Source organism: Pyrgilauda ruficollis, unplaced genomic scaffold (assembly GCF_017590135.1).
Source record: "Pyrgilauda ruficollis isolate IOZ18807 unplaced genomic scaffold, ASM1759013v1 scaffold18, whole genome shotgun sequence".
NCBI lineage: Eukaryota > Metazoa > Chordata > Aves > Passeriformes > Passeridae > Pyrgilauda > Pyrgilauda ruficollis.
This window is the reverse complement of record NW_024516984.1, coordinates 602,742-625,419: the sequence shown is the minus strand read 5'-3', so window position 1 is coordinate 625,419 and position 22,678 is coordinate 602,742. Positions and strand designations below refer to the sequence as shown.

At 37.3% G+C, this 22,678-nt stretch overlaps 1 protein-coding gene across 1 annotated transcript in view; it reads left to right on the top strand.

Moving 5' to 3' along the window:
- TMEM67 (transmembrane protein 67) overlaps positions 1-18,283 on the top strand; it is a 32,265-nt gene extending 13,982 nt beyond the window's left edge. The window contains exons 12-28 of the mRNA XM_041464525.1: positions 2,403-2,559; positions 2,924-3,047; positions 3,883-3,988; positions 5,798-5,854; positions 5,950-6,048; positions 6,535-6,633; positions 6,950-7,036; positions 7,746-7,845; positions 7,947-8,086; positions 9,556-9,696; positions 10,169-10,249; positions 11,403-11,519; positions 12,737-12,853; positions 12,936-13,040; positions 13,395-13,497; positions 14,506-14,648; positions 15,101-18,283. Coding sequence (XP_041320459.1) covers positions 2,403-2,559; positions 2,924-3,047; positions 3,883-3,988; positions 5,798-5,854; positions 5,950-6,048; positions 6,535-6,633; positions 6,950-7,036; positions 7,746-7,845; positions 7,947-8,086; positions 9,556-9,696; positions 10,169-10,249; positions 11,403-11,519; positions 12,737-12,853; positions 12,936-13,040; positions 13,395-13,497; positions 14,506-14,648; positions 15,101-15,181 — 1,857 coding nt within the window. The 3' untranslated portion in view covers positions 15,182-18,283. The remainder of the gene's footprint in view (positions 1-2,402; positions 2,560-2,923; positions 3,048-3,882; positions 3,989-5,797; positions 5,855-5,949; positions 6,049-6,534; positions 6,634-6,949; positions 7,037-7,745; positions 7,846-7,946; positions 8,087-9,555; positions 9,697-10,168; positions 10,250-11,402; positions 11,520-12,736; positions 12,854-12,935; positions 13,041-13,394; positions 13,498-14,505; positions 14,649-15,100) is intronic.
- The last annotated feature ends 4,395 nt before the right edge of the window (positions 18,284-22,678 follow it).

Here is a 22,678-nt window from a genome sequence, read left to right as displayed (position 1 = left end):
ACACTTTACTAAACACCAGGAAAGGAAGAGGGAATAGAACACTAAATTATGTGAGCTGCAGAAATTGTTCTGCCAGTGATAAAGCATCATTAATTTTTTCATTTAATATGTTAGATGGGAAGGTGATAATCTATTTGGCAACAGAGTGGAGAAAGAAACTTCTTTATAAAACTCCCTATATGTGCACAGCATCTCATACCTATATATTAATATTGTTTATTAACTCATCAAACATTGAAGACCATTCCCCACATTATGTGTTGAAGTGTGAAAATACAAAACTCTGGCTGCTATTTAGGTGGTGTGAAAGTCTTGGAAAGCAATAGCTGTTAAAGCTTACTCTGGGAAATTTAAAGTGTTTACCAAATAGCACTGACAAATCTTTGTTAAATATTTTTATTTATCAAGATATTTAACAATATCTTTCATATTATTTAACATTGTTTAATCCATATTGCAGTATTTTAGACAGAATGAAAACATGTTATATTTAGGATCATTGAACTAGTTGAGTATGGGGACTTTTCTCTTTAAAATCTTGAGTATTTGATATTGATTCTGTATTACCTGTATTAATAACAGTTAATATTGTTGGGTTTGAATAGATACATTGGTAACTTACTGAGTATTTTTTTAATATCATTTTTGTCCATTGTATGCATTACTTTTTTGTTTTTGTTTTTTTTTAACATGTGGCTTTGGAGAAAACATGGTTGACAAATTATATGAGTATTTAAAATGCATGGTTGTTCACATTTGCAAAAAGTTACCTGCTTTCACATCTAACTTCTTCACACAATCACAGAGTGGTTGAGGTAGTCAGGGACCTCAGGAGGCTGTCTTGTCCACAAGACAGGCAGGGCCATGTAGGGCAGGTTGCCAAGGATCATATCCACATGGGTTTTTAATCTTCAGGGAGTGAGACTCCACAGCTGCTCTGGGCAACCTGTGTCAGTAAAAACCTGTCTTCTGATGCTCAGAGGGAGCCTCCTGTTTCAGTTTATGCCCATTGCCTCTGGTCTTGTCACTGGGCACTGCTGAAAAGAGCCTGGCTCTGTCTCATACACCATCCTTGTACAATATTCATTCACATTGATAAGATCCCCTGAGCCTTCTTACCTCCAGGCAAAAGAGTCTCAGCTCTTCTTCGTAGCAGAGATGCTTCAGTCTCTTCCTCACCATATTGGCCTGTGCTGGACTGTATCAAGTAGTCTAATTTCTCTCTGGTACTGGTGGGCCCAGAACCAGATTTCATTACTTCAGCATTTATGTTTCCTGACTTTAATGTTTATGCTGTTTCAAATTTTATGTCTGTGAGGTTTGCTAGGATATTTTTTTCCAAATCGGTTGAAAAATTTTAAGAGCTTCATTCTCCACATTAGCCATTGTAGTTAATTGCAGTAATTTCCAAGTTTGCATAAAATCATTAGTAGTTTGTAGTTGCTTGAAGATAGCTGAAAACCTTGTCTATCAGTACTTCAGTAAAGCATTTGCACCATTTCCCACAGCATTCTCAAGAAACTCTCTTGGACATATGCACTCATGGCTTGGACAGGTGCACTCTTCACAGGGTGAAAAAGTGGCTGGATGTCTGGCCCAGAGAGTGGTGGATGCAACTAAATCCAGCTGGTCACTTATGGTGTTCCCCAGGGCTCAGTACTGTCCTGGTCCTGTTTAACATCTTCATCAGTCATCTCAACAAGGGGATCAAGAGCACCCCTCAGCAAGATTGCAGTTTGTCAAATCTGACACAGAGTGGGTGGGGGTGTTGATCTGCTGGAGGGCAGGCAGGCTCTGGAGGGATCTGGACAGGCCGGATCGATGGGCCGAGGCCAATGGTGTGAGGTAACAAGGCCAAGTGACAGGTCCTGCACTTGGGTCACAACCACCTCATGCAGCGCTCAGACGTGGGGAAAAGTGGCTGGAAAGCTGCCCAGCAGAAGACCTGGGATTGCTGGTCAACAGCCAGCTGGTCAGACATGAGCCAGCATGTGCCCAGGTGGCCAAGAAGGCCAATGGCATCCTGGCCTGTACCAGGATTGTGTGGCCAGCAGGATTAGGGTAGTGACTGCCCTCTGTACTTGCCACTGGTGAGGCCAAACCTTGAGTGCTGTGTCCAGTTTTGGGCCCCTCACTTAAAAAGGAAATTGAGGTGCTGGGCATGGAGAGAGGGGCAACAGAGCTGGTGAAGGGTCTGGATCACAAGTCCTATGAGGAGCAGCTGAGGGAGCTGAGGGTTTAGCCTGGAGAAGTGGAGGCTCATGCAGGACCTTGATTCTGTGATTCTTTCTTTTGTGAAGAGGTGGGACAGATTCCACAATGATTTTGTAGGGAAGGAATCCACAGCTTGACTAACTAAATGGTTAAAGTGATCTTTTAATTTTCATTTTTTCTTCTTGTAGTGCAAAATTTCAGTTTCTAAGATTTTATTGGATTTTGCTAATCCAGTTTTTTATGACCTGTTCCTTGAATATAATGGTGGCAATGGACAGCAACATCTTTGGGCCGTGCCAGTTTTAAATTTGAATCTTCAGTACAATGAAAAGTTTGTTAATCAAGGTAAGATGGTGATAGTAACATTTCTGTGAATTTAAACAATCTGAAAACTTCAAATAGAAATAATCTATGTTAACTTCTGTTACTGTGTTGTGTTTAAAGATACCAGAACACACCATAACATGTTTCCATTTTAAAAATGTAGTATTTGTGGGCAAGTTCTGATAGTTTAAGTGCAAGCATTCCAGTCAGTAATATGCACAAATAAAATCTGATCTCCTTATATATTTGTATAAGTTGAAAACAAACAATTGTATATCCTCAGTAATTACTCTGTATTATACAATTATATGTGTTGTTTCTAATGCATTTCATTCTTTTTGTGTGTTGAATAATGTGTGTGTGAAACTGTCATGTTTTCTCCTAGGCAGTAATATGAACAACTGGCTTTTGACTCGTCGATTTTTTTTGGTGGATGCACTTAGTGGAAAAGAGAATGACTTGGGAAAACCACCAAGGGTAATTCGGATTGCTAGCAAAATAACAATAAGGTGATTAACTCATATAATATATAGTACATAGAAATAAAGCCAGTGTTGTACAGTCTGCATTTTATTGTCTTAAAAGTTGTTTTGTTATGTATTTTCTAATATATAAGATGTGCTGCTTTTTCCATTGCATATTTGGGAATGGAATGAATTTCCCTAGGTTGTTCTGATGAGTGAAGGAAAACAACCTTGACTTGTGGGAATTAAAATCACCATGATTCCCTTCCAGGTACAAGGATCAGACCATGTTTGCATAATGCAAGTTAGCAGGTATTCAGTCACCTCTTAGAAGCAGGTGTTGTCTGGAAAGACCGAAAGACTCCTCCGTTGATTCTTTTTCAATGTGTGTGTTGCTGACTGTACAAGGATCTTATTTCATGCTCCATATTCTTTTTTACAGTATTTTTTCCAGCCCATTGCCTATTCTGTTATACAGTCCAGAATAGGCTTGTAGTCGTTTAACTAAAATTGTGAGACTGCCTGTTAGGGTCATTACTGATTGCTCATCTCAGCTGGAATACAGTTTGGAAGAAACTTTTTTTCTCCTTCTTTATGTGATGTCCTCCTGTAAGATGCAGACAGGTAAAGATTGATTCAGGTATTTTCTTACAAGTAAACAATCTTTCCTATGACTTTTTTAATATATTTCTGTACATGCCTTTGTACACTACAGTTTTGCATTTAAAATGTGAAATGCCATGTTATTGAGTTAGAAATTCACATTTTATTGATCAGGTTGTTCTGTTCATTTAGTATTTTCTTATAAGTTTCAGTGATTGCTTCCCAAGCGCTCATCCAGTTGTTTTTTTATTAATAATCATACTCTGTATTTCTGCAGTATCCAGCTGGTATCCCATACACAGAGAGGAACCATCTACCCTCCTCTAATTACTGTTGCTTACACAGATGTGCTTATCCAAAACCCTGAAACCCAGAGTGTGATGGTGAGATCTTTGTGCCACCTTAATTATACTATTAGTTCTGTTGGAATTCCGGTTTTTGGTAGTGGGTTATCAAAATATAATAAGCAGTTTCTAGTTCTGATCAGTTTTGAAGTTACAAGTTTTCACTAAAACCTTTTAAAACAAATCAGTTAAAAGTATTCTCTTTTCAGTTTATCTTCAGTCTTTTTTAACTTAAAACACTTGGAATTTGAAATTGGTTTTATAATGCTAAATTAGGCTACAGTTCAAATAAAATTATACACACTTAAAATAACAGATAAGGGACTCTGCAGCACTGCAAGCAATTTATGCAAGGAATTAGTATTTTAATTTAGAACAATGCCTTTAGAGGAGATTGTTATGACACAAACACTTCAGATCACCTGTAGTTTAAGTTAAAATATTGGTAATGTATTTAAAACATCCTTTAGTGTTTCATCTTTCTGTTCTGAAAACCACCAAATTCTGCTGTAGCAGATGCCGAAGGGACATCTACTTGCCCTTTTGCCTGCCTTCATGGGCAGCAGATGTCCCATTCTTCTCTCTTGTTGTTATGTTAGATCACACTGCTTTAAAAAGTAAAAATACTGATCTTAGGATGGTAGAACAAAAAAAAGTTAATATTAGCATTTTCTGCTTGTCAGCCTTCAACTGTTCAGACTTCCAGTACAAATATATATCTGGCTAGAAGAAATTTGTGGGCCTAGAAGCATTCCTTGAGTTCCATATTAGTTGTATGAAAGCAAGAGAATTAGAAAGCTAGAAAAATCAAGATTTTTTTTTCCTGCCTAAGTGATGTTAACTGTTCCTTAACTGTTGGAACAGCGCTGTATCTAGAAAGTAACTAATTCAAATACTGATGGTAGGAACAATTGTTTTCAGTTCCTCAATTTTCTGTCATATTTCATCCTTACATCTAGATCTGTGAAGATCTATTTGGGTACTGCCAATTTTGGATGTCTTGTTGCATTTAACAAATTTTATGCAACTAAAAAGATACATTGAATTTTGTTTTCACTTTCTGTAAGCACTGAGCTTGTAGTAACTGAGGATATTTAGACTTAAGTCCAAGTGCAGTGATAGAAGGAACAAATGTTTGGGGAACACAAGATGTCAGGAAGGATAGGTCAGGAAGGGATAGGTTTTGGGGGCAGGGGAGATGCTTCTTTTAAACTTAATTAGAAATACTATTTATTATTATGCTTGTGTTAATTTTAGCTGTACAGTGACAAAGACTCAGGCCAGAATATTACAAAACCAAGAGAAAGATTTTCTCTTCTATGTACAAATTTTTCAGACCAAAGTCAAAAGAGGTCTTAGGTTAAATTTAAGCTAGAGGGAGCAATTTTCATGCTGCATGACAATTTCTATTTCATTCAAACTGAAAAAAAACCCTAGTATATGAGCTGTGCAAGCTTACCATGATTTTGCATGTTGGTCTAATTACATAAGGTTACATTTAATCAGTGATAAAAGGGAAAGTATCAAGAATTCAGTGGCTCTTTTCAGGAGGGAAAAAATATGCACATTTGAAAGAATTACAGACAGTTAACTTGCAGATGGCAGGCACCCATCCCCAGCATTACTGCTGGTAAAATCTGCAATAAGAGTTGGACAGTACATGCTGGTACTGGGCCTGGCAACAGAGCACACCAGGTCATATGCAGTAAAAAAAGATGTATGTGGTACTTGTATAGTAGCCCTAGATGGGAATTCCCACCAATTAAAACTGAAAGTTACCACTGTCTGTAATGGTTGTAGCACTTCAGAATTACTATGCATATTTACTTTTTGTATTTTAATATTCAGGTTTCTTTCACAGTCAGCTATGAGATGAATCAGAGAGAGGCTCAGATTCAGACTGATGTAAGTTGTAATTCCCTTTAATTTTTTGATATAAGGATTTACTCCTATATTTTGTGTTTTAAAAATATCTGCAAATCATTTTTTGTTATTTTCAGATCGCACTGGGTGTGTTGGGTGGACTGGCAGTGTTATGGTCTCTTCTCAAGACTGCAGGCTGGAAGAGGCGGACAGGAAGCTCTATAATTGACTTGCAGGTATGAACAGCTGCCAAACTGAAATGGGACATCTCTTCCTCTCATTAAGGGCACCTTTGCTGTCATTCCCTGTGATTATAACAGTTTGTTTTCTTAAGGTAACTGAAATAATTTCTAGCTGCACAGAACTGTGCCCCAAAGTTAGGCTCACTTGAGGAAGTAGTTGTTTTGCATTCTTTTTGATTTTGATTGTCATTCAGGAAATGCTGCTCTAAAAATAAAAAAGGTATTTACAGGGCTATTCTGATCAGTTGAATGGACTTGGTTTTCAGATTAATTCTTCCTTGAACAACAACCAGCATGTAGGAGTTTCAGCTAGTGAAAATACCATAAATATATAACCACAGTGGAAAGCTTTTGTTAGGGCTACTTTTCAGTACTAGAAAATGTATGTGAGCTACATAGCATTTTATATTAATGCATTATGAACATTTGCATTACTTAATTAGTTTTACAGATGTCTACAGCATATTTTTATAATTGCAGACTGTTTTCAAGTTCTTACTGTTCTATGCTGGAGACCTTGCCAACGTTTTCTTTATCATCACAGTGGGCACAGGGATTTATTGGCTTGTATTCTTCAAAGTAAGTGTTCTTCCAGTTTTGGATGTATGAAAACCTAGTAATATTAAATATATTTTTACATGGACATTAATTTTCTTTTTTCTTCTTTTTGTTTTTCTTTTCTTGTCAGACTATTAAGGCAAGTTCTATATAACATTCTGGTTTGTGTGCTTAAATTTTGTGTTCACCTGTTTCTTTTCCTTAGGATTTGTTGTACTTGCAGTCTGCTTAATAGTCACTTATCTTTTTCTGGAAAAGTTTATTCACACTTAAACATTTTTAATTATGTTGTCACATATGCCATGTGTACTGTTTCACTGTAACTTTTCAATTATAGGCTCAGCAGTTTGTATCTGTCCTTTTACCTCTTCCATCTCAAGAAGAAGATTTTGTTACATACATAGCATGTGCATTTAGTTTAAAGGTAAATAATTTTTTCCTCACCATAAAATACATGTCAGCATGCTTCTATGTATGTATCCCATTCTCAGTAGCCTTGTTTTTAAATATCTTTTACAGTTATTAGTGTGTGGATGTTATGTCCTAATAGTTATGTTCTTCTGAGAATTAAGTAATTTTTCCATAGAAATTTATTTTGTGGAGTCTTTATAGGAGAATAAATGTCTCAAGAAGGTCACAAAAGAAAGACTGAAAAATCATTCTTTCAAGGATAAAAGTATAAAGAAACACAAATAAAATAGAATCATATCAAGAAAGCAAGTACTCCATTTAAAGCAGAATGTAAGTGCTGTGAGTTCCTGATTAGAAAGAAGACAGATCCAAATAATTACATTCAAACATGTAGAATTCTAAGATCACTGCTTTGTCTTCATGGTACAAACAAATATTGTATCAGTTGTGGGTATTATACTGAATTCATAGTCCAGGTTAGTATGTTATGCAGAAATAGTCAGGGTTTTTTTATTTGTTACTTTGCTGTATTTTCTTCATAATTTTGGATTTAACATTATTCAAAGATTTAAACAAACAAAAGATTATCAAAAGTTGGTAATAAAGCTGCAGTCTCATGTATAATCAAGATATTGCTTGTTATGTTGAATGAATAATCCATACAATAACTATTCCTCCACCTTTGTGTATATGCTGTTTCTGTCCTTACTTTTCTTTCTTAGGCTCTGCAATTTTTACACTTGCTGGTTTCACAGCTTGCTATTGATATTTTCTTTATTGACTGGGAAAGACCTAAGGGCAAAGTTCTTAAAGCAGTTGAAGGTAATTCAAACTATGCTTGTTTGTATAAGCAGCTTTGGTGAAATTCAGATATTATTCTCAGATATTAAATTTTAGAGCTTTACTGTATGTACTCTTTTTAGGTGAAGGTGTTACTAAAAGTGTTGCTGCACCTGTGAGCATATGGAGGACATACTTTATAGCAAATGAGTGGAATGAAATTCAGACAGTGAGGAAAATAAATCCTCTCTTCCAAGTGCTTGCAGTTCTTTTTTTTCTGGAGGTAACATTACTATTATCATTTATAATTCACAATCAGAGTGTAACATAAGGGTCTAATGTTTGTCTTGCATTCTGTGTGGTAATTGTGAGTCACCTTTAAATTTACTTGAAATCATGTAACTTAGTGATTATGTTAAATTCTTGCATTCTGTGTGGTAATTGTGAATCACCTTTAAATTTACTTGAAATCATGTAACTTAGTAATTATGTTAATGCATTTTTTTTAGTTTATATGTATGTATAGGTCATTGCAATATTTAATTAAGGAAGACTTAAAAGAATCCAACCTTTAATTACCTTAGAGACCTTTGTTAGATTTGTTTGGGGTTTTTTTAAGGTAATGAGTTTCCTTAAAGGGCTTAAGAGACTGATAAATCTGTGTACACCCTCGATTCTTTATTTGCCTACTAGCACCCTCCTGCCACAGTCTACAGCTTTATTTCTGATTTAATATTTGTCTGAACTGAGCTTCCTTCCTGCTAATTTGCTGCAGCACCCTTTTATTATGCAGGAAATAAAATATGCCAGTTCTGTTCCTGATTGTAGTATGCCTTCAGTTACAGCTTCAGGATATGTGAGAAACTATGCTTTAGCTTTTAAAAAGTGTTTGGGCTTGTTTCTTTTGTATTTTAATAATTTTTTCTATCTTGGGAAGTATTATTAAAATGTGTAGCATATAGTTGTTTTTGTGAGGTTCTTAGACATATTTTAACACTTCTATTCAATGTTATAGTCCTTTAAAAATTTTTCTTTTAAATTAAATAATGAAAGTCCTGAAACTTTCTTTATTCACTATGTGAGCATTTTGGCCAGGACCAACTTAGGTGGAATGTTACAAGAGAGGGAGAAAAGAAAGCACCTACTCTTACTCCACTCTGCAGCTACCTGAAAGGAAGGTGTAGTGAGGTGGGTGTCTCTCCTCCCAAGTAAAAAGCACTAGGATATGAGGAAATGGTCAACCCACCACAAGTATATTTTGGTGCAACTTCTGTTATGAAAGATTTTCACTAATTTTTCATCTCTTAAGTATTTCAGCACATAGTATTACTCTAATCTTTTTTATTTTGGAACTTTTTCTAGATTTTTTTTGTTTAAAAAAGATTCAACCATGCAGATGGTGGAGGAAAATATATTTCTATACAATAAAAACAAAATAAATCAGTCTTTTAAGAGTTGCAAAGCACATGAAAAATTGCTTTAACACTGGAATATAAAGTATCAAAGAGCTGAAATTTGGCAGAAGTTATATCCCTATGCAGAACAGCAGCAGAATCTTTTGCAGTTTTTCAGTAGAACCAAATACTGACTTTTGGATCACACAGTTGAGCTCCATCATAGTAAGCAAGCTACTGTTCCCAGGTCCATTTTTGCATTATTTTTTCTTACTTCCTGTTATGATGTAAACAGCAGGATCCTAATTAATACTATTAATTCTCACCTGTTGTTATATTGACCTTCTTATCTCTTCAGGTGGTGGGATTTTCAAACCTGGCTTTAATGGATGCTTCTTCCAGTCTTACAAGAAGCAGTGAGAGCTATGTAGCTCCTTGGAGCCGCATTTTAAGATTTGGTGTGTCTGCTGCACTCTGGGTAGCCATTGCCATCCTACAAGTATGTGAAACACACGACATCCTGAATTATCATTTTCAGGCTGGTTCTTGGAAGCTAGAATAAATCTCTAGACTGTCCGAACTGCTTATCATAGTATGGGGCATGTTCTTAACTGTTATGTTTAGTTGTTTTAGCATAGTACACCTTTGGGACTCAAAATGAATCTTCTGAGATATGACACATCTGACTTTGGATCAGAGTTTCAGTCCTTTCAAAGATGTGAATTTATACACATACTTTGTTTTATTTTAAACAAGTTTGAAGCATCTGACAAGTTCAAAATAAAAAGCAGGTTCTTACTACAACTTTACTTCTTAAAGGAAGTAGTATGTCAATCCCTTTTCATTAAGTCCAATGCAATGGTGGCCACTGCAGAAGTCTGTTGTTTGTGGGTGTTAAGTGGTGAAATTAATTGCTTAATAACATCAAATCTGATGAACTAATGAAAGAAAATTTGGTTGATTTATTTCAGGTTATATTTTTTGCTGTGATTTATGAAAGATTTGTTGAAGATAAGATAAGCCAATTTGTTGATTTGTGTTGCGTGAGCAATGTAAGTATTTCTGTGTCTCATTTGGGGCATTTTAAATAGAACAGTACATAAGATAGTATTTAACAATATTAAATAATATTTATTCATTTAATTTAGATGACTAGCTAACAGCCAAAGCGGATGTTTCCTTCAGCTCATTTTAGTGGTGAACTCTGCAAGATTTCAGTTAAACTTTAATTGGAAAATTATTTCAGAAGCATAGGTATCAATACGTTCTTTTAAACATCTGATTTTTAGGTTTTTTGGTTGTTTTTCTTTTTCTTAGTTTAAATTGGTTACATGTACTGATACAGAATTCAGAAATAACAATTTGTAACAGAAATTAGGTGTGGAACTATTTACTGCCATTCTGTGTGCTGGTTTGTGTTTTAGTCCTTCTGACTTGCAAGCTGTCTTGGTTTTACTTAATACATATATGTCCAAGTTTTGCTCCTATCTTGTACTTGTCCCTCAGCTGCTGAATTTCATTTTGTCCCTCTTAACAGTTATCACCTTTTGCATGCTTTTCTCTTACTCACATCTGAACTTTCTCTTCTTTACATGTGGGTTTTGAAGCTTTGTACTGCAGGAATTCCCTTTTAACCAAAGAGTGCAGTCAGAACAGATTGGATTACCTCATTTGTCCAGAACTTCTTAAAAATACTGATTTACCTCTTTTATCAATCTTTCCAGCCATGGTTATTCCTCTTCTGTGAAACACCTATGTAGTACCTGGATTGTAGAAAAGAGTTCATTTTGGAGTTTATGTGATATATAAGCATTGTGTCATACTGAATGAAGTTCTGTTAAATAGAGTCTTTTAGGAGTTCAGCTGGAATCATGCATATGTATTACACAGCACATAAATAACCTTTGAATAATTAAAAAAAAATCTAATAGCTTTAACTTGTTGGCTCAATGGAATTAACCAGCAGCAGATCCCTGCTGTTGATAAACTAAACTTGAAGCTGGTATGTGTTTCTAGTTACATATAGATAAAACTAATTAATAAAAGAGTTGCTAAATATTTTTCTCCCATATTTTTTTCAGTACCTGCCTACTTAGTATTTGTAGCAGAACTGGTTGGTTTGACTGATCTTCACTATGAATTCAGAAGATCAAAAATAAAATTATAATTGTGGATTAAAGTGTTCTCTCTTCCCCCATCTCTTAGATTTCAGTGTTTCTCTTGTCACACAACTGCTTTGGTCATTATATCCATGGTCGCTCAGTGCATGGACATGCAGATACCAATATGGAAGAAATGAATATGAACCTGAAGAGAGAAGCAGTAAGTAAAAATATTCACTTTTATATCTGCTGTTATTTATTTTATATAAAGACCACACACCTTTGCATTATGGATCTGCAGTTGTGCACTACTTGAACCATGTTACTTAAAGATAGCAGCTGTTAGTATGTAAATATATGACTCAGTAGTTCTTTCAACTAGCTCTTCATCTTTTTTTTCCCTTCACTGTTTCATCTTGTTACTTCTTCACATTTCAAGGATATAAAATTCCTTTTTCTCTACAAAGTTTTTTTTCATGTAGTTAAGAACCTTCTTTTCAATATTTAAGGTCACCTTTTCAGTATTTAAGGACCTTTTCATAAGGTCACAGCCACATTCAAAAAGGTGCATACCAAAAAGCTTTCATAAAGATACAGATCTGAAACACTAATACAGAAACTTGTAATCTGCCAATCAATTCCTTTATTCCATCTCTTCTACTATGGTGATACAACCCATTCTTTACAGAAATTAATTTGCATAAGTATTTTTGCGAGCTTGTCATATGTTGTATCTTCGCTACAAGATCAGGCAAATATAAAATGTCTCATACGAGATCAGGGACTGCATTAAATTTCATGACATCTTGTATCTTTTTAGGGACAAGTGTGAAAGTACCTTAAATAAGGATATTGCTATTTCAATGCTAAGTGGACAGAAAAAAACAAAACCATGTGAAAATTAAACCTCAAACTCTGAAATACAGAGGAATCTCATTAATAATGTTTTTTATTTAGGTATTCCTACAATTTTTTTCCTAATTGCTTATTTTAATATAATTTTGGGAAAAGCAGGGGGTTTTCCCCATGAAGATGTCGAACTTTACTTTCTTGCGATTTCTGAGATTTATTAAATGTGATCTGAAGAAGACATAGAAAAAGTCAGGAATCCAAACAAAGAAACAAAAAAAGTGAGACAAGTATAGAAGAGATGATAGACCTAAAAGAAAGATCTTCAGAATAAATATCAGAATATGTATTATTAGAAGGTAATGAACCGAACACAGGTGAAAAGAGAAATATGATGTTGTGACAGCAGGGGTCAGGATTTCATGTCCTAAGAAAATCTTGCTGCAGTAGAACAAGAGTGCAGTGATTTCAAATATTTAGAGATATTAACTATTATCTATGCATGAGAGGAAATTAAAAGCTTTTGACTGTTTTTGGGTCTATGAATGACATTAATAATGTTAATTTACAATTGCTTTAATTGTATAGGAAAATCTGTGTAGTCAGAGAGGTTTGTTACCAAACACAGATGGCCAGACATTTCAGATTTCCATTTCAAGAAAAATGCGACTAAACTATGACTGGATTCATGAAACTTTAACAAGAGTAAGTGAGATATTGGTATTCTTTAAATGTTATTTAAAATATGAAATTTCTCTGTTAAAATCTTGGTCTTGTTGTATTTCAGAAACGTGGTCCTGCCAGGCTTTTGGACTCATCTGCAAATACTTTTGAACAAAGCACAAGGGCCTACAACGCCATGAACAAATTTCTCAGTTCTTTCATTGATCACGTGTGTATATTGACATTACTATATTAAGGAAAATATACTTAAGGTACAGACTAAAAATTGTAAATCTAAAGGACTACAATTCTTCTTTAAGCATATGTGCTTTAAGATTTGTTGCTAAAGATTTTATGGCATCCAGAACAGTACTTCATTCAAAAACAAAAAACAATCGGAGTGCTGTCCAGCAGTGCAGACTGCACTTAAAAATGACAAATCCTTTTTTGTTGTGTACTTATTTTTGTCTTGGAATAGACCAATGGGTTTTGTTTCATTCATAAAGGTCTAAGTAGCTCTACTTCACTTTGTAGCAGGTTTGAAATCATAAAACAAGAAGCGTTGTTTTTCTTTTTCTTACAGGTTCATAAAGAAATGGATTATATTGTCAAAGATAAGTTGCTGCTTGAACGAATTCTTGGCATGGAGTTCATGGAACCAATAGAGAAAAGTATTTTTTATAATGGTAAAAAGATGTGTGGTATTTGTACTATTTTAAGTGTTCTGGTTTCTGTGTAGATTTCTTTCCCAGGATTTACAATCTAAAATTGACTTCACAGCAGGAGAGATTACTGAATGACTACTTGTGAGGGAGGTAGTTAAAAGAAGTTCTTTAGAAACTGTAGAAATCCTGTTTATAATTTGTTATTTGACTGTGATGTTTTTTATTTAAGGCAGCTGAAAGTTACAGATGTGGTGCACATGTTTATGAAATTCATAATCATAAGCATTGATAGAAATACACTGTTTGAAAATCTAGACTGCTATGGTCCCAGAAGTTTAGATATAAATCAGGATTTCATGGCACTGAAATACACAATTTTTAATGAAAATACACTGTTTCCAATCAAACTTCTATTGGACATTTTTTGAAAAAGTAGGAAAAGGGAAAAGCATATGTTTTCTCTAATTGTTTGTATGTTCTTTTCTCTTATAGAAGTGGTATTTTCTGATAAAATAAAGACGTAGATAAATGGGCTAGAGTACTTTGGCTGTTAAGAAGGTACTTCTACCTTAAAATACCCATTTTCTGCGGAACCATTAAACAAAAATAATGCAAAGCTCTGAACCTCCTCCTAAATAAGCCATTTAGCAAATGTTTTTATGATTTTGTTGAGTTGAGGCCAGAGCTAACAGCCACTAAAAATTTCAGTGACACGGAACCTATATCTGCTTCTTGATTTAAAATAACTTTTTAAAATAATCTGATTGCAATTTCAGGAGTAAATAGAATTGTGTTTGACACATGGGTTACCTATTGTGTTCATCAGTATGATGCCATTTTATAAGTGAAAAGTTTGTATTATTTTTAGTAGAATGACAGTACTGTCTCTTGTTGCCATGGAATGTCATAAATTGCTCTATCTCTGCTCTATCTCTATTTTCTTATCAGCTTCCTTAGCATGGACTGATGAATTCCACAAACTTGCAACTCACAGAAATACTAAATTTTTTAAATGTTTTCTTTCCATAGATGAAGGACACTCTTTCACTGATGTTCTCTATTATGGCAATGAAACAACACTGCTCATCTTCGATATCCTGTTTTTCTCAGTGGTGGATTTAGCTTCCCAAAGTTTTGTTTTAGCAGCTATTCTAACATATTTGCAACAAGAGGTAAATTTCAATTTAAGAACAAAGTAATATTTTTAAATGGGAGTCAGTATGGCAGTTTAAATAGTTAACTAGATAATAAATGCAGTGAGTTAACAGTGTGCAGTGAGAGAAGATTATACAGAAACCTTAGGAAATTGGTTTTTTATTTATTTTGTCAAATAGACTTGTGAGAAATTCATTCTGTGATTCACATGGTGATCCTGAATGAAGAGGTTACAAATAATTTTCAACAGAAAACAAGAATATCTGTTAAAATTAATCTCACATAATTCTATCATAATTTAGGGTGGAAAGGTAGTGGGAAATGTTTTAAAAATACTAAAGGAAATTAAGCACCTAATTCATATTATTTACAATTTAAAGATGATCTGAAGTTACTATTTATGTTAGATACTGAAACATACTAGTGTAAGTATTTCTTCATTAATACATGTTTTCCAAAATGTTCTTAGATATTTAGGTTTATTCGTAATACACTTGGGCAGAAGAATTTGGCATCCAAAACCTTGGTGGATCAAAGATTTCTCATTTAATTGAGAAGATGAAAAACTGTTAAGGATTTAATCATGGAAAATAGGAACATGATCAAAGCATCTCTGACCTTTGCAGATTAATTGCAGTGCACTTTTCAACAATAACAATGTAATGGGTTTGAAACTTGTCATTTTTTATATTGTGTGCTATTAAGCTTTATTTTTCTGTATTTATAGGGTTTTCTTTTTTAATTTGTGAGCACTAAGCCATGGGTCTTTGAAAGGAAAGGTACATGCACATAAGACAGAAGTAAACTTACTGTTTTTATTATTAGAATAAGATAAAAATTATTTTATGGATTTTGATAAGATATGGACCACTGACTTTGAGGCAACAATTAGAGCATCTGATTGACAGGAGAGGTTGCCAACTCTGAAATTCTCCGAAAATACCTTAAATATTCATTCTTTTTTTAAAAGTTATTTTGAGGTGTAATGTTTAGCAAATATATGTCGAATTTTACACAGCACAGGATTTGTTTTGAATTAAGTTAGTATTTCGGGAGGAATTTTTAAATATCACTTATTTGCAGCAAATGCCACTTGAAATTTTAATGTTTCTGTCTTGTGTCATACAGTATTGTATAATTCTGTCTCTTCTCTTGGAGTTTTTCATTGTTTTTCTTGGGTGTGGCCTACACATGACATCCCAAACATGTATTTGAGGTACAGCTGTGTTACAGTGCTGTAGAAAAAGAGGCTATGATAGAGCAGAGGAGATGGCCTTCAGCATTTGGAATTTGTTCTTGATCTTCTGTCTTGTGATGCAAGATGTTCAGAGAAACAACAGTAATTATTCTGTTCACTTTTTCCACACAAGTGAAATGGAAGCAATTTTTAAAAATCTTTTTAGAATTGTTTTCACAGGTGCTCAGGGTCTCTTAATTTTCTGATTTTATTATCTTCATATATTACAGAGACATAATAATTTTACTGTCATCATATTTTTGGAATTTAGACAGATTAATAATTACTCAAGTGCCAAGGGAGATTGTGAATGGCCTTCAAATCACCTTAAACTGAGGTGTCTACCTCCCATTTTTGTCACTAAAAAGTCTCTCTATCTTTTTATACTTAATGTGTTTTCAGTAAATGGTTAAACATGAATAGTGTTTGCTGGGTTTATAGCTGTTACTTGTCTTTAGATGACTCAACAAGGGACTTACAGGAGCAAAAATACCAGAAAAATATCAGTCACCATCATCTCATGTTTATTCTGAAACAGACTGAGGACATGACTAGTTGAACTTAGCAGATTTCCAGTGCAGATATGCTTATCTGAGTTGAAGCAGCATTGCATTTCAGATGGTTTTTGGCTTCATAAAGGGGACCATGTTCTCATGTTGGTACCGTGTCATATCATGCTAAACTGAGAGTAACATGGACATAAATCTCACAGTCGCTATTGCTCCACTGCATTTGCTTTTGGTGTTGCAAAGCCTCTGTCTCTTGCTAGTCCAATGCAGTTGTATTGAGTGATAGAACATGCCTGCCAGTAAGGCTGTGATCAGAGAGATAACTGAAAAGCTGATTTGCAGTGGACATCCATTTATTAATGTGCAGTTTAGCATGGGCATTTCCATTTCATTATTGCCTTGCTTCTGTCTACTTATGGACACAGTTCTTAGTTTGTTGGTACACACTATGCCTCAGAAAAGGTGGTTTCTAATGGAATGAAGTGTTCAAGATAAATAAAATTAAGATTGTTGCATTTATGGTGAATGTAGTAATTAAAATGTCTGTTAGGTTTTGGATCTGTTTAAACAGCCAAAAATCATATTTCCACTGGGAGCCATGACTGTATGACCACATTAGTTGTGAGGTTTCTTGTCAGTGATCTACTGAGAGCCAAAAGTGTAAATTAAGCTAAGGAGCCATCTGACAAAGAGTGTGCAGCAGGACATTCGCAAAGCAAAGTTAGCCTCAGCTGGTGTCCCATGTATTTCTTTGGTGGATATCTTTGCATAGCTTAACTAAACTTAAGTCCTTACAAGGCCCTGCAAAGTCAGTTTATGAGAGGAAATAAAATCTTTGTCATGTGACCATGTTTACTCAAGCTAACAGATGTGATTAAAGGGGTGTAGGGAGTTGCTGTGGTCCATTAAAGAGTGAGGGTGACCCTGGTGCAGTGCCCTAATACTGATCTTTAGGCCAGGAGAACTGTGAATAGAACTGCACATTGCTGTCAGTGGTCACAGGCACAGGCTTGTTCTCTCTGAATTCTGGTGATGTGTTCATGAAGTGTTTCTAGTACCACACCTCAACCATACCTTCTCCAGAGTGGTCAGATTCATGACCAACTCTAGTCGGAGTAACTAAACTAACTAGACTTGGGTGAATCAGAGAATGTCTGAAAGCAGAACGAAGATGTGGTTGTGCCATCTGTAGGTGTGTGGTTTCAATTAGTTTGGTTTTCATCAGTTCAGTACCTGCAGAAATGGAGACGTTTCAGCATGGGGGCTCCCACTCTGTACCCTGTTCTCAATGCTTGTGCTAACCAGGTACACCATACAAAACTCCTGCTTTGAGTTTGCTTTAATTATGCTATGTCTTTAATTATCTGCTGCACAGTAGGGCACGTGAAAGCTTTAATGGCCTTGCACTTTGCAAGAAATACTGCTAAAAGCAACTCTTCTTAACAGATAAATGATAAATTAATCTAAAAACATCCTGTCAAAACAGTTCAGTCACTTGGCCCTCTCTTTCTCCTCAGTGTACACACTACTCTATTTTGTTTTATTTTTCCAGATCATTTGTCTAAAATGTTAATTTTCCTAGCATAGGCACTCTACATGATTTAGGAAATAATTACAGGAGTCAAAAGCTCCAGGAATTCAAAGAAGCTTTTCTTCACTGTTGCTGTCCAGTGAACACTTGGAACAGGTTGGCTGAGCTTGGTTCCCCTATTCCTTGATATTTGTTCAGGAAATATCAAACTTGATATTTGTTCAAGAAATATCCCTTGTGGTTGAACTTCCAGCTTAATGGTTTTTATTTTTTTAACATTAATATGGATCTACAATGTATTGTTCATGTGATGAGTGTCTTTCAGGTTTCTAAATGTTCTGTTTGCCCACCTGGCATTTCAGTCTCTCCTGTCTGTTTCTCTGAGCAATAAAAAAATGTCAAAGATTTGAGACAGGTTTTTTTCCATTTGTTAATTGAGTTGACCCAAACCTACAACATTTCTTCTTCCATGCGCATGAGATTAGGGCCAGAGGCTGCTGCTGGCTCTGCAGTCCAGAGAAGCTGTGTCAGAACAATTGTGAGAAAGGGGCTTTGCAGTCCGTGCAACAATGGAGTTAGTTTAGTTAGTATCCAAAACAATTAGTTTTGTATAGCCAAAAGTAATAGAATGAGATGGTTGTTTTTTGCCAAGTTAGATACCAAACAAGTTATTTCTACCAATAATTAAAATTTGTATGTACAGACAAAGTACAGTAACTTCAAAAATACGTTAACATTTACAGGTTTCATTTACTGGCAAGGACTAGCCATTTTACTACAACATTCATTTGAATGGTAGGGGTGGGTGTGTGACTGAGGTAAAGCCGACCAGAGGTGAGAAGTGGTGCTGGCAGCATGCTCAGCTTCCACCCTTCCATCAGCTGCTGCAGCACAGTGATGCCAGCCTAGCCCAGCTCGAGGGGTGTTGGTTTGTTTTCAGGCTCAGCAGGAGTGTTTGAGCAGTGGATGAAAGGGACAGTGAGATTGTGACACACTTCTAAGAAAATCACAAGTAAGTAGATGGTGGAAGGAGGTAACTACCTAACCTATCAAAACTGGTCTCCCTCAACATACCTACTTTGCCCTAACTTTTTTTCTCTACCCAGTATCATGCCCATTTCTCCTACCTTTGCACTAATTAAAAGCACTGTTGAACTCTCCTGTGCCCTAAGCCACTGCCTCTGTCACCTCATCACTGTCAACTGAGAGGCAGATCCTGCCCCTCTCTTCCTACAGGTCTGGCAGCCAGGCTCTGCCGGGGCAGATGTTGCCTTTCTCCACTTCCCTGGGCAAATGAGGAGAGATGTGACCTCAGCAGGAGAATGCTGCCAAGCTGAGCAGCACTGTGTGCCAAGGTGTGCCTCAGGGTTGCAGCACAGGTTCTTTGGTGAGAAGAATGAAAATCCAAACATAGCCTTAAAAGTCAGTTTAAAAGCATGAAGTCCCAACTTCCTTGTATGTCTAAAAGAACTAATAAAACCAAGATGCCTCAAAAAAACCCTGATCTTTGAGTACTGGCTTCCTCCAGCTTTGCTTCTTCTTTTGCCTACATACCATCTCCATCCCAGAACAATTCATTCCTTCCTTCCTTCCTTCCTTCCTGCCTTCCTTCCTTCCTGCCTTCCTCCCTCCCTCCCTGTTACCATGACACAGCAGACAGATGAGCCCTGTGAGGAAGTCACAGCCTTGCTGGCCCACCACTGGCTGCCAAAGGGAGCAAGGCTGCGGGTGATGTCCTGCAGAGTTACATTTTACCTTGGTAGCGCTTCAGTGAGCTGTGATGGTCTAAAGGCCTGACCAGCTGTATCCCTCTCTGTTCCAACCTACTGATCCTCCTTGAGACTTGTCGCCCCTTTGGTTTTCCCCTGTGACTTCAGTCACAGCAGGAGTAGCTCCAAGCCTGGGAGCTGAGAGAGGTGAGGCAGCCCTTGGGGCTAATGAGGGAATATTTGATGTTCAAAGCTCATCTGTGGAATAGCTCTGCAGAGGTCAGGAGGCAGCAGTGGATTAGCTGACATGGACAATTTCCCTTTGAATGTTCAGAATTGTTCTTTTGTTAATCTGTGAAAGCTGAGCCCACACCTGTCAATCTCACAACCTGTGGTGTTCATGGAATCAAACCAGAGGCTGAATCTGAGCAGAGAGAAAGAAATGTACTTGCCATAGCATGAAAGCAGTTATTCCTAGAAAACCTGCAGCAATTGAGACAGATCTAGATGATTTATTTCAGTGGTTGGGTTTTTTACATAAGTGCTTTTTATTATGGAGTTATCAAATTTCCATTTTACAGGTCTGTGTCAGGGTGGCAGAAAGGTTCATGCAGTATGGAGGAAACAGGAATGGATAAAATGACCTGTAACCCCATGGCCACCATAATCTTCTCATCCTGGTTTGCAGCTGCAGGAAAATAATCCCCTTCAAATCATACGACAAATAAGTCTCCAGTTCTTCCTGCAAATGCTGAATTGTGTTATTTGCTTTTGGCTTTGCCTGATCTCTGGGACAAGAAGAGTGGCACCAAGTGACCTCCCAAGCAAACAGCTCAGTACCTCCCAGAGCCTGATTCCCCTTCCCATCCGTGCCCTGCCACTGGCAGCCAACCTGGGATGAATAAATTTTGCACTTTCACATGCTACAGTTCCCCCTGAATTCTCTACACACTCCATGGAGCTGTTGGGGCAGCATCCCTCCTACGCAGCCTCTTGGAGGATGGATCTGGGCACTGGCTTTGGGGCACATCCCCAGGCTGCTGCCCCACCTGCACCAGCCCTCCTCCTTTTCAGGCTCTTCCTTTTCAGGCTCACCTGGACCAGCAGAGAGCCAAGCCCCAGAAACATTGTCAAGAGGACTGCAGGAGTTAAGCTGAAATCTTTGTGTTTAATAACAGCTGTGCTGAAAACTTGGTATTTATTGCACTATCCTGGAAGGTCAGAGCAGCAATGACACCAGGAGAGGGACCCCTCAGGTGTTCATTTCTCCTAAAAGCACACAGTCAGAAACTAGTTTCTGTTTTTTCAACAGTTTGAGATAGGAAAGGAAAAGGCTGCATTTCCTATTTTTTTACAATTACAATGCAGTGAGTATTGTGACATGAGGCACCCAAAAGCTCAGTGGAGAACTTGATGAGACACTGGGTTCTTCCCACATCATCCTAAATCCACAGGGACAGGGAGGAACACCTTTTCATAAGGATGGAGGCAAAGCCTGACAAATTCATCTGTGTAGACATAGTTACAGTTCTTAAAAAAAAAAAAAAAAAAAAAAAAAAGAAAACGCCTGGCTTGCACAGGCAGCTGCAGCTCAGTGGTGGCTAACACTGATCTTACTGCATATCATTTCTCTTAGGTGACACCCTGTCATTGCATCTGCAGAAACCCCAGCACTGTGCCCTTTGGAAGGCAACACAACTGAATTCCTCTGAAGGCTGCAGATGCTGTGATGGCTCCCAGGGATTTGTGAGCATGGTGAGGGAAAGTGCTGGGTCTGAGACCTGTGGATCAGGACCATCTGGTCTGTCAACTGGAAGAGTAGGATCCTACAGCAATGCTGTCTGGTTTGCAGCTGCAGCTGTGACACCCCTGTTATACAGGTTGTAAGGAAAGGTTGGCTGCTCTCAGTGAGGAGGTTTTGCTTCCTCACCCCAAATACTGTGAGCAAACCACAATTTCCTCAATCTCTCTAGCTGTTTACAGCTACTACTGCTCTCCAGTGGTTTATTTCTGACAGCCTGAATAAATGCAGAGTAATGCTTTGATGACACACTTTGTAATAATAATATTCATTGCCCATGCTCAGCAGACACAAAGCCAGAAGAGACCATGAGGTAATGGAACCTCCCTTGGTGGCCACTCAGGGCTCTTAGCTCCTCTAGCACAGTCACACTGATTCCCCATCCCTTGTCATCAAGGGAATCGCTGCCTTCTCAGCAACCATTGCCAGGGAAGGGCTGGGATTCTTTACAATGCAATTAAGTAGTAGACATTTAAATGTATCTAGATGGGAGAACAGAAAGGAGTTTATCTGCTCTGGGGAATGACTTCTGTCTCCTGCTTTACCTGGGAGAGCTTGAAATAGATGCAGTAGGTAAGGGCAAAATTTAGAGAATTAAAAACTTTCACCTCCCACCAGTGCTTGCCATGCCATCCATAGTTATAAAAGCTGTACTAGAAACCACAGTGTATAATTAGAGGAGGTGGATGTTTTCACATTCTCTGCCTGTGTGTATGCAGGAGAGTAAAATCCTGGCTGCTCTTCACAGCCCTTGTCAGTCTCTTGGCTCAAGGATGGCATCATAGACATCTGCAAGGAGCACAGGCCAGGTCTGCAGATGCTTGTGCTTGGAAATAAGCACCTCTAGAACTCAGCTCACAGCTGGGAATCAGCCTCAGTGCCTGATATTACCTGTGCAGTGGCACTGAAATGGATCTAGCTGGGCAAGTGGCTCAGAGGGCTGTTGGTGAGAAAAGAACCCTGGCAGGGTCTGCTGTCCTGCAGGGCCAGGATGATGCTGGTGGCACCAGGTGAGGAGAGGAAAAAGTGGAAGAGCCAGGCCTGGGCAGAGGTGCCTGGGTCAGCAGGCCTCAGTTTTGCCCAGAGACACCAGAGCAAAGCGCAGCACCAGCCCAGGACCATGAGCTCTTTCAGCTGTTTCTGGCACTGCACAAGAACAAGGCAGCCCATTCCTGTGTTTGCATCCTCTGCAGCCCCTTTGCCACAAGGAGAGTGTGCAGTACATGTGAATGCTGAGCACACGGCACCGCCCTGTCCCTG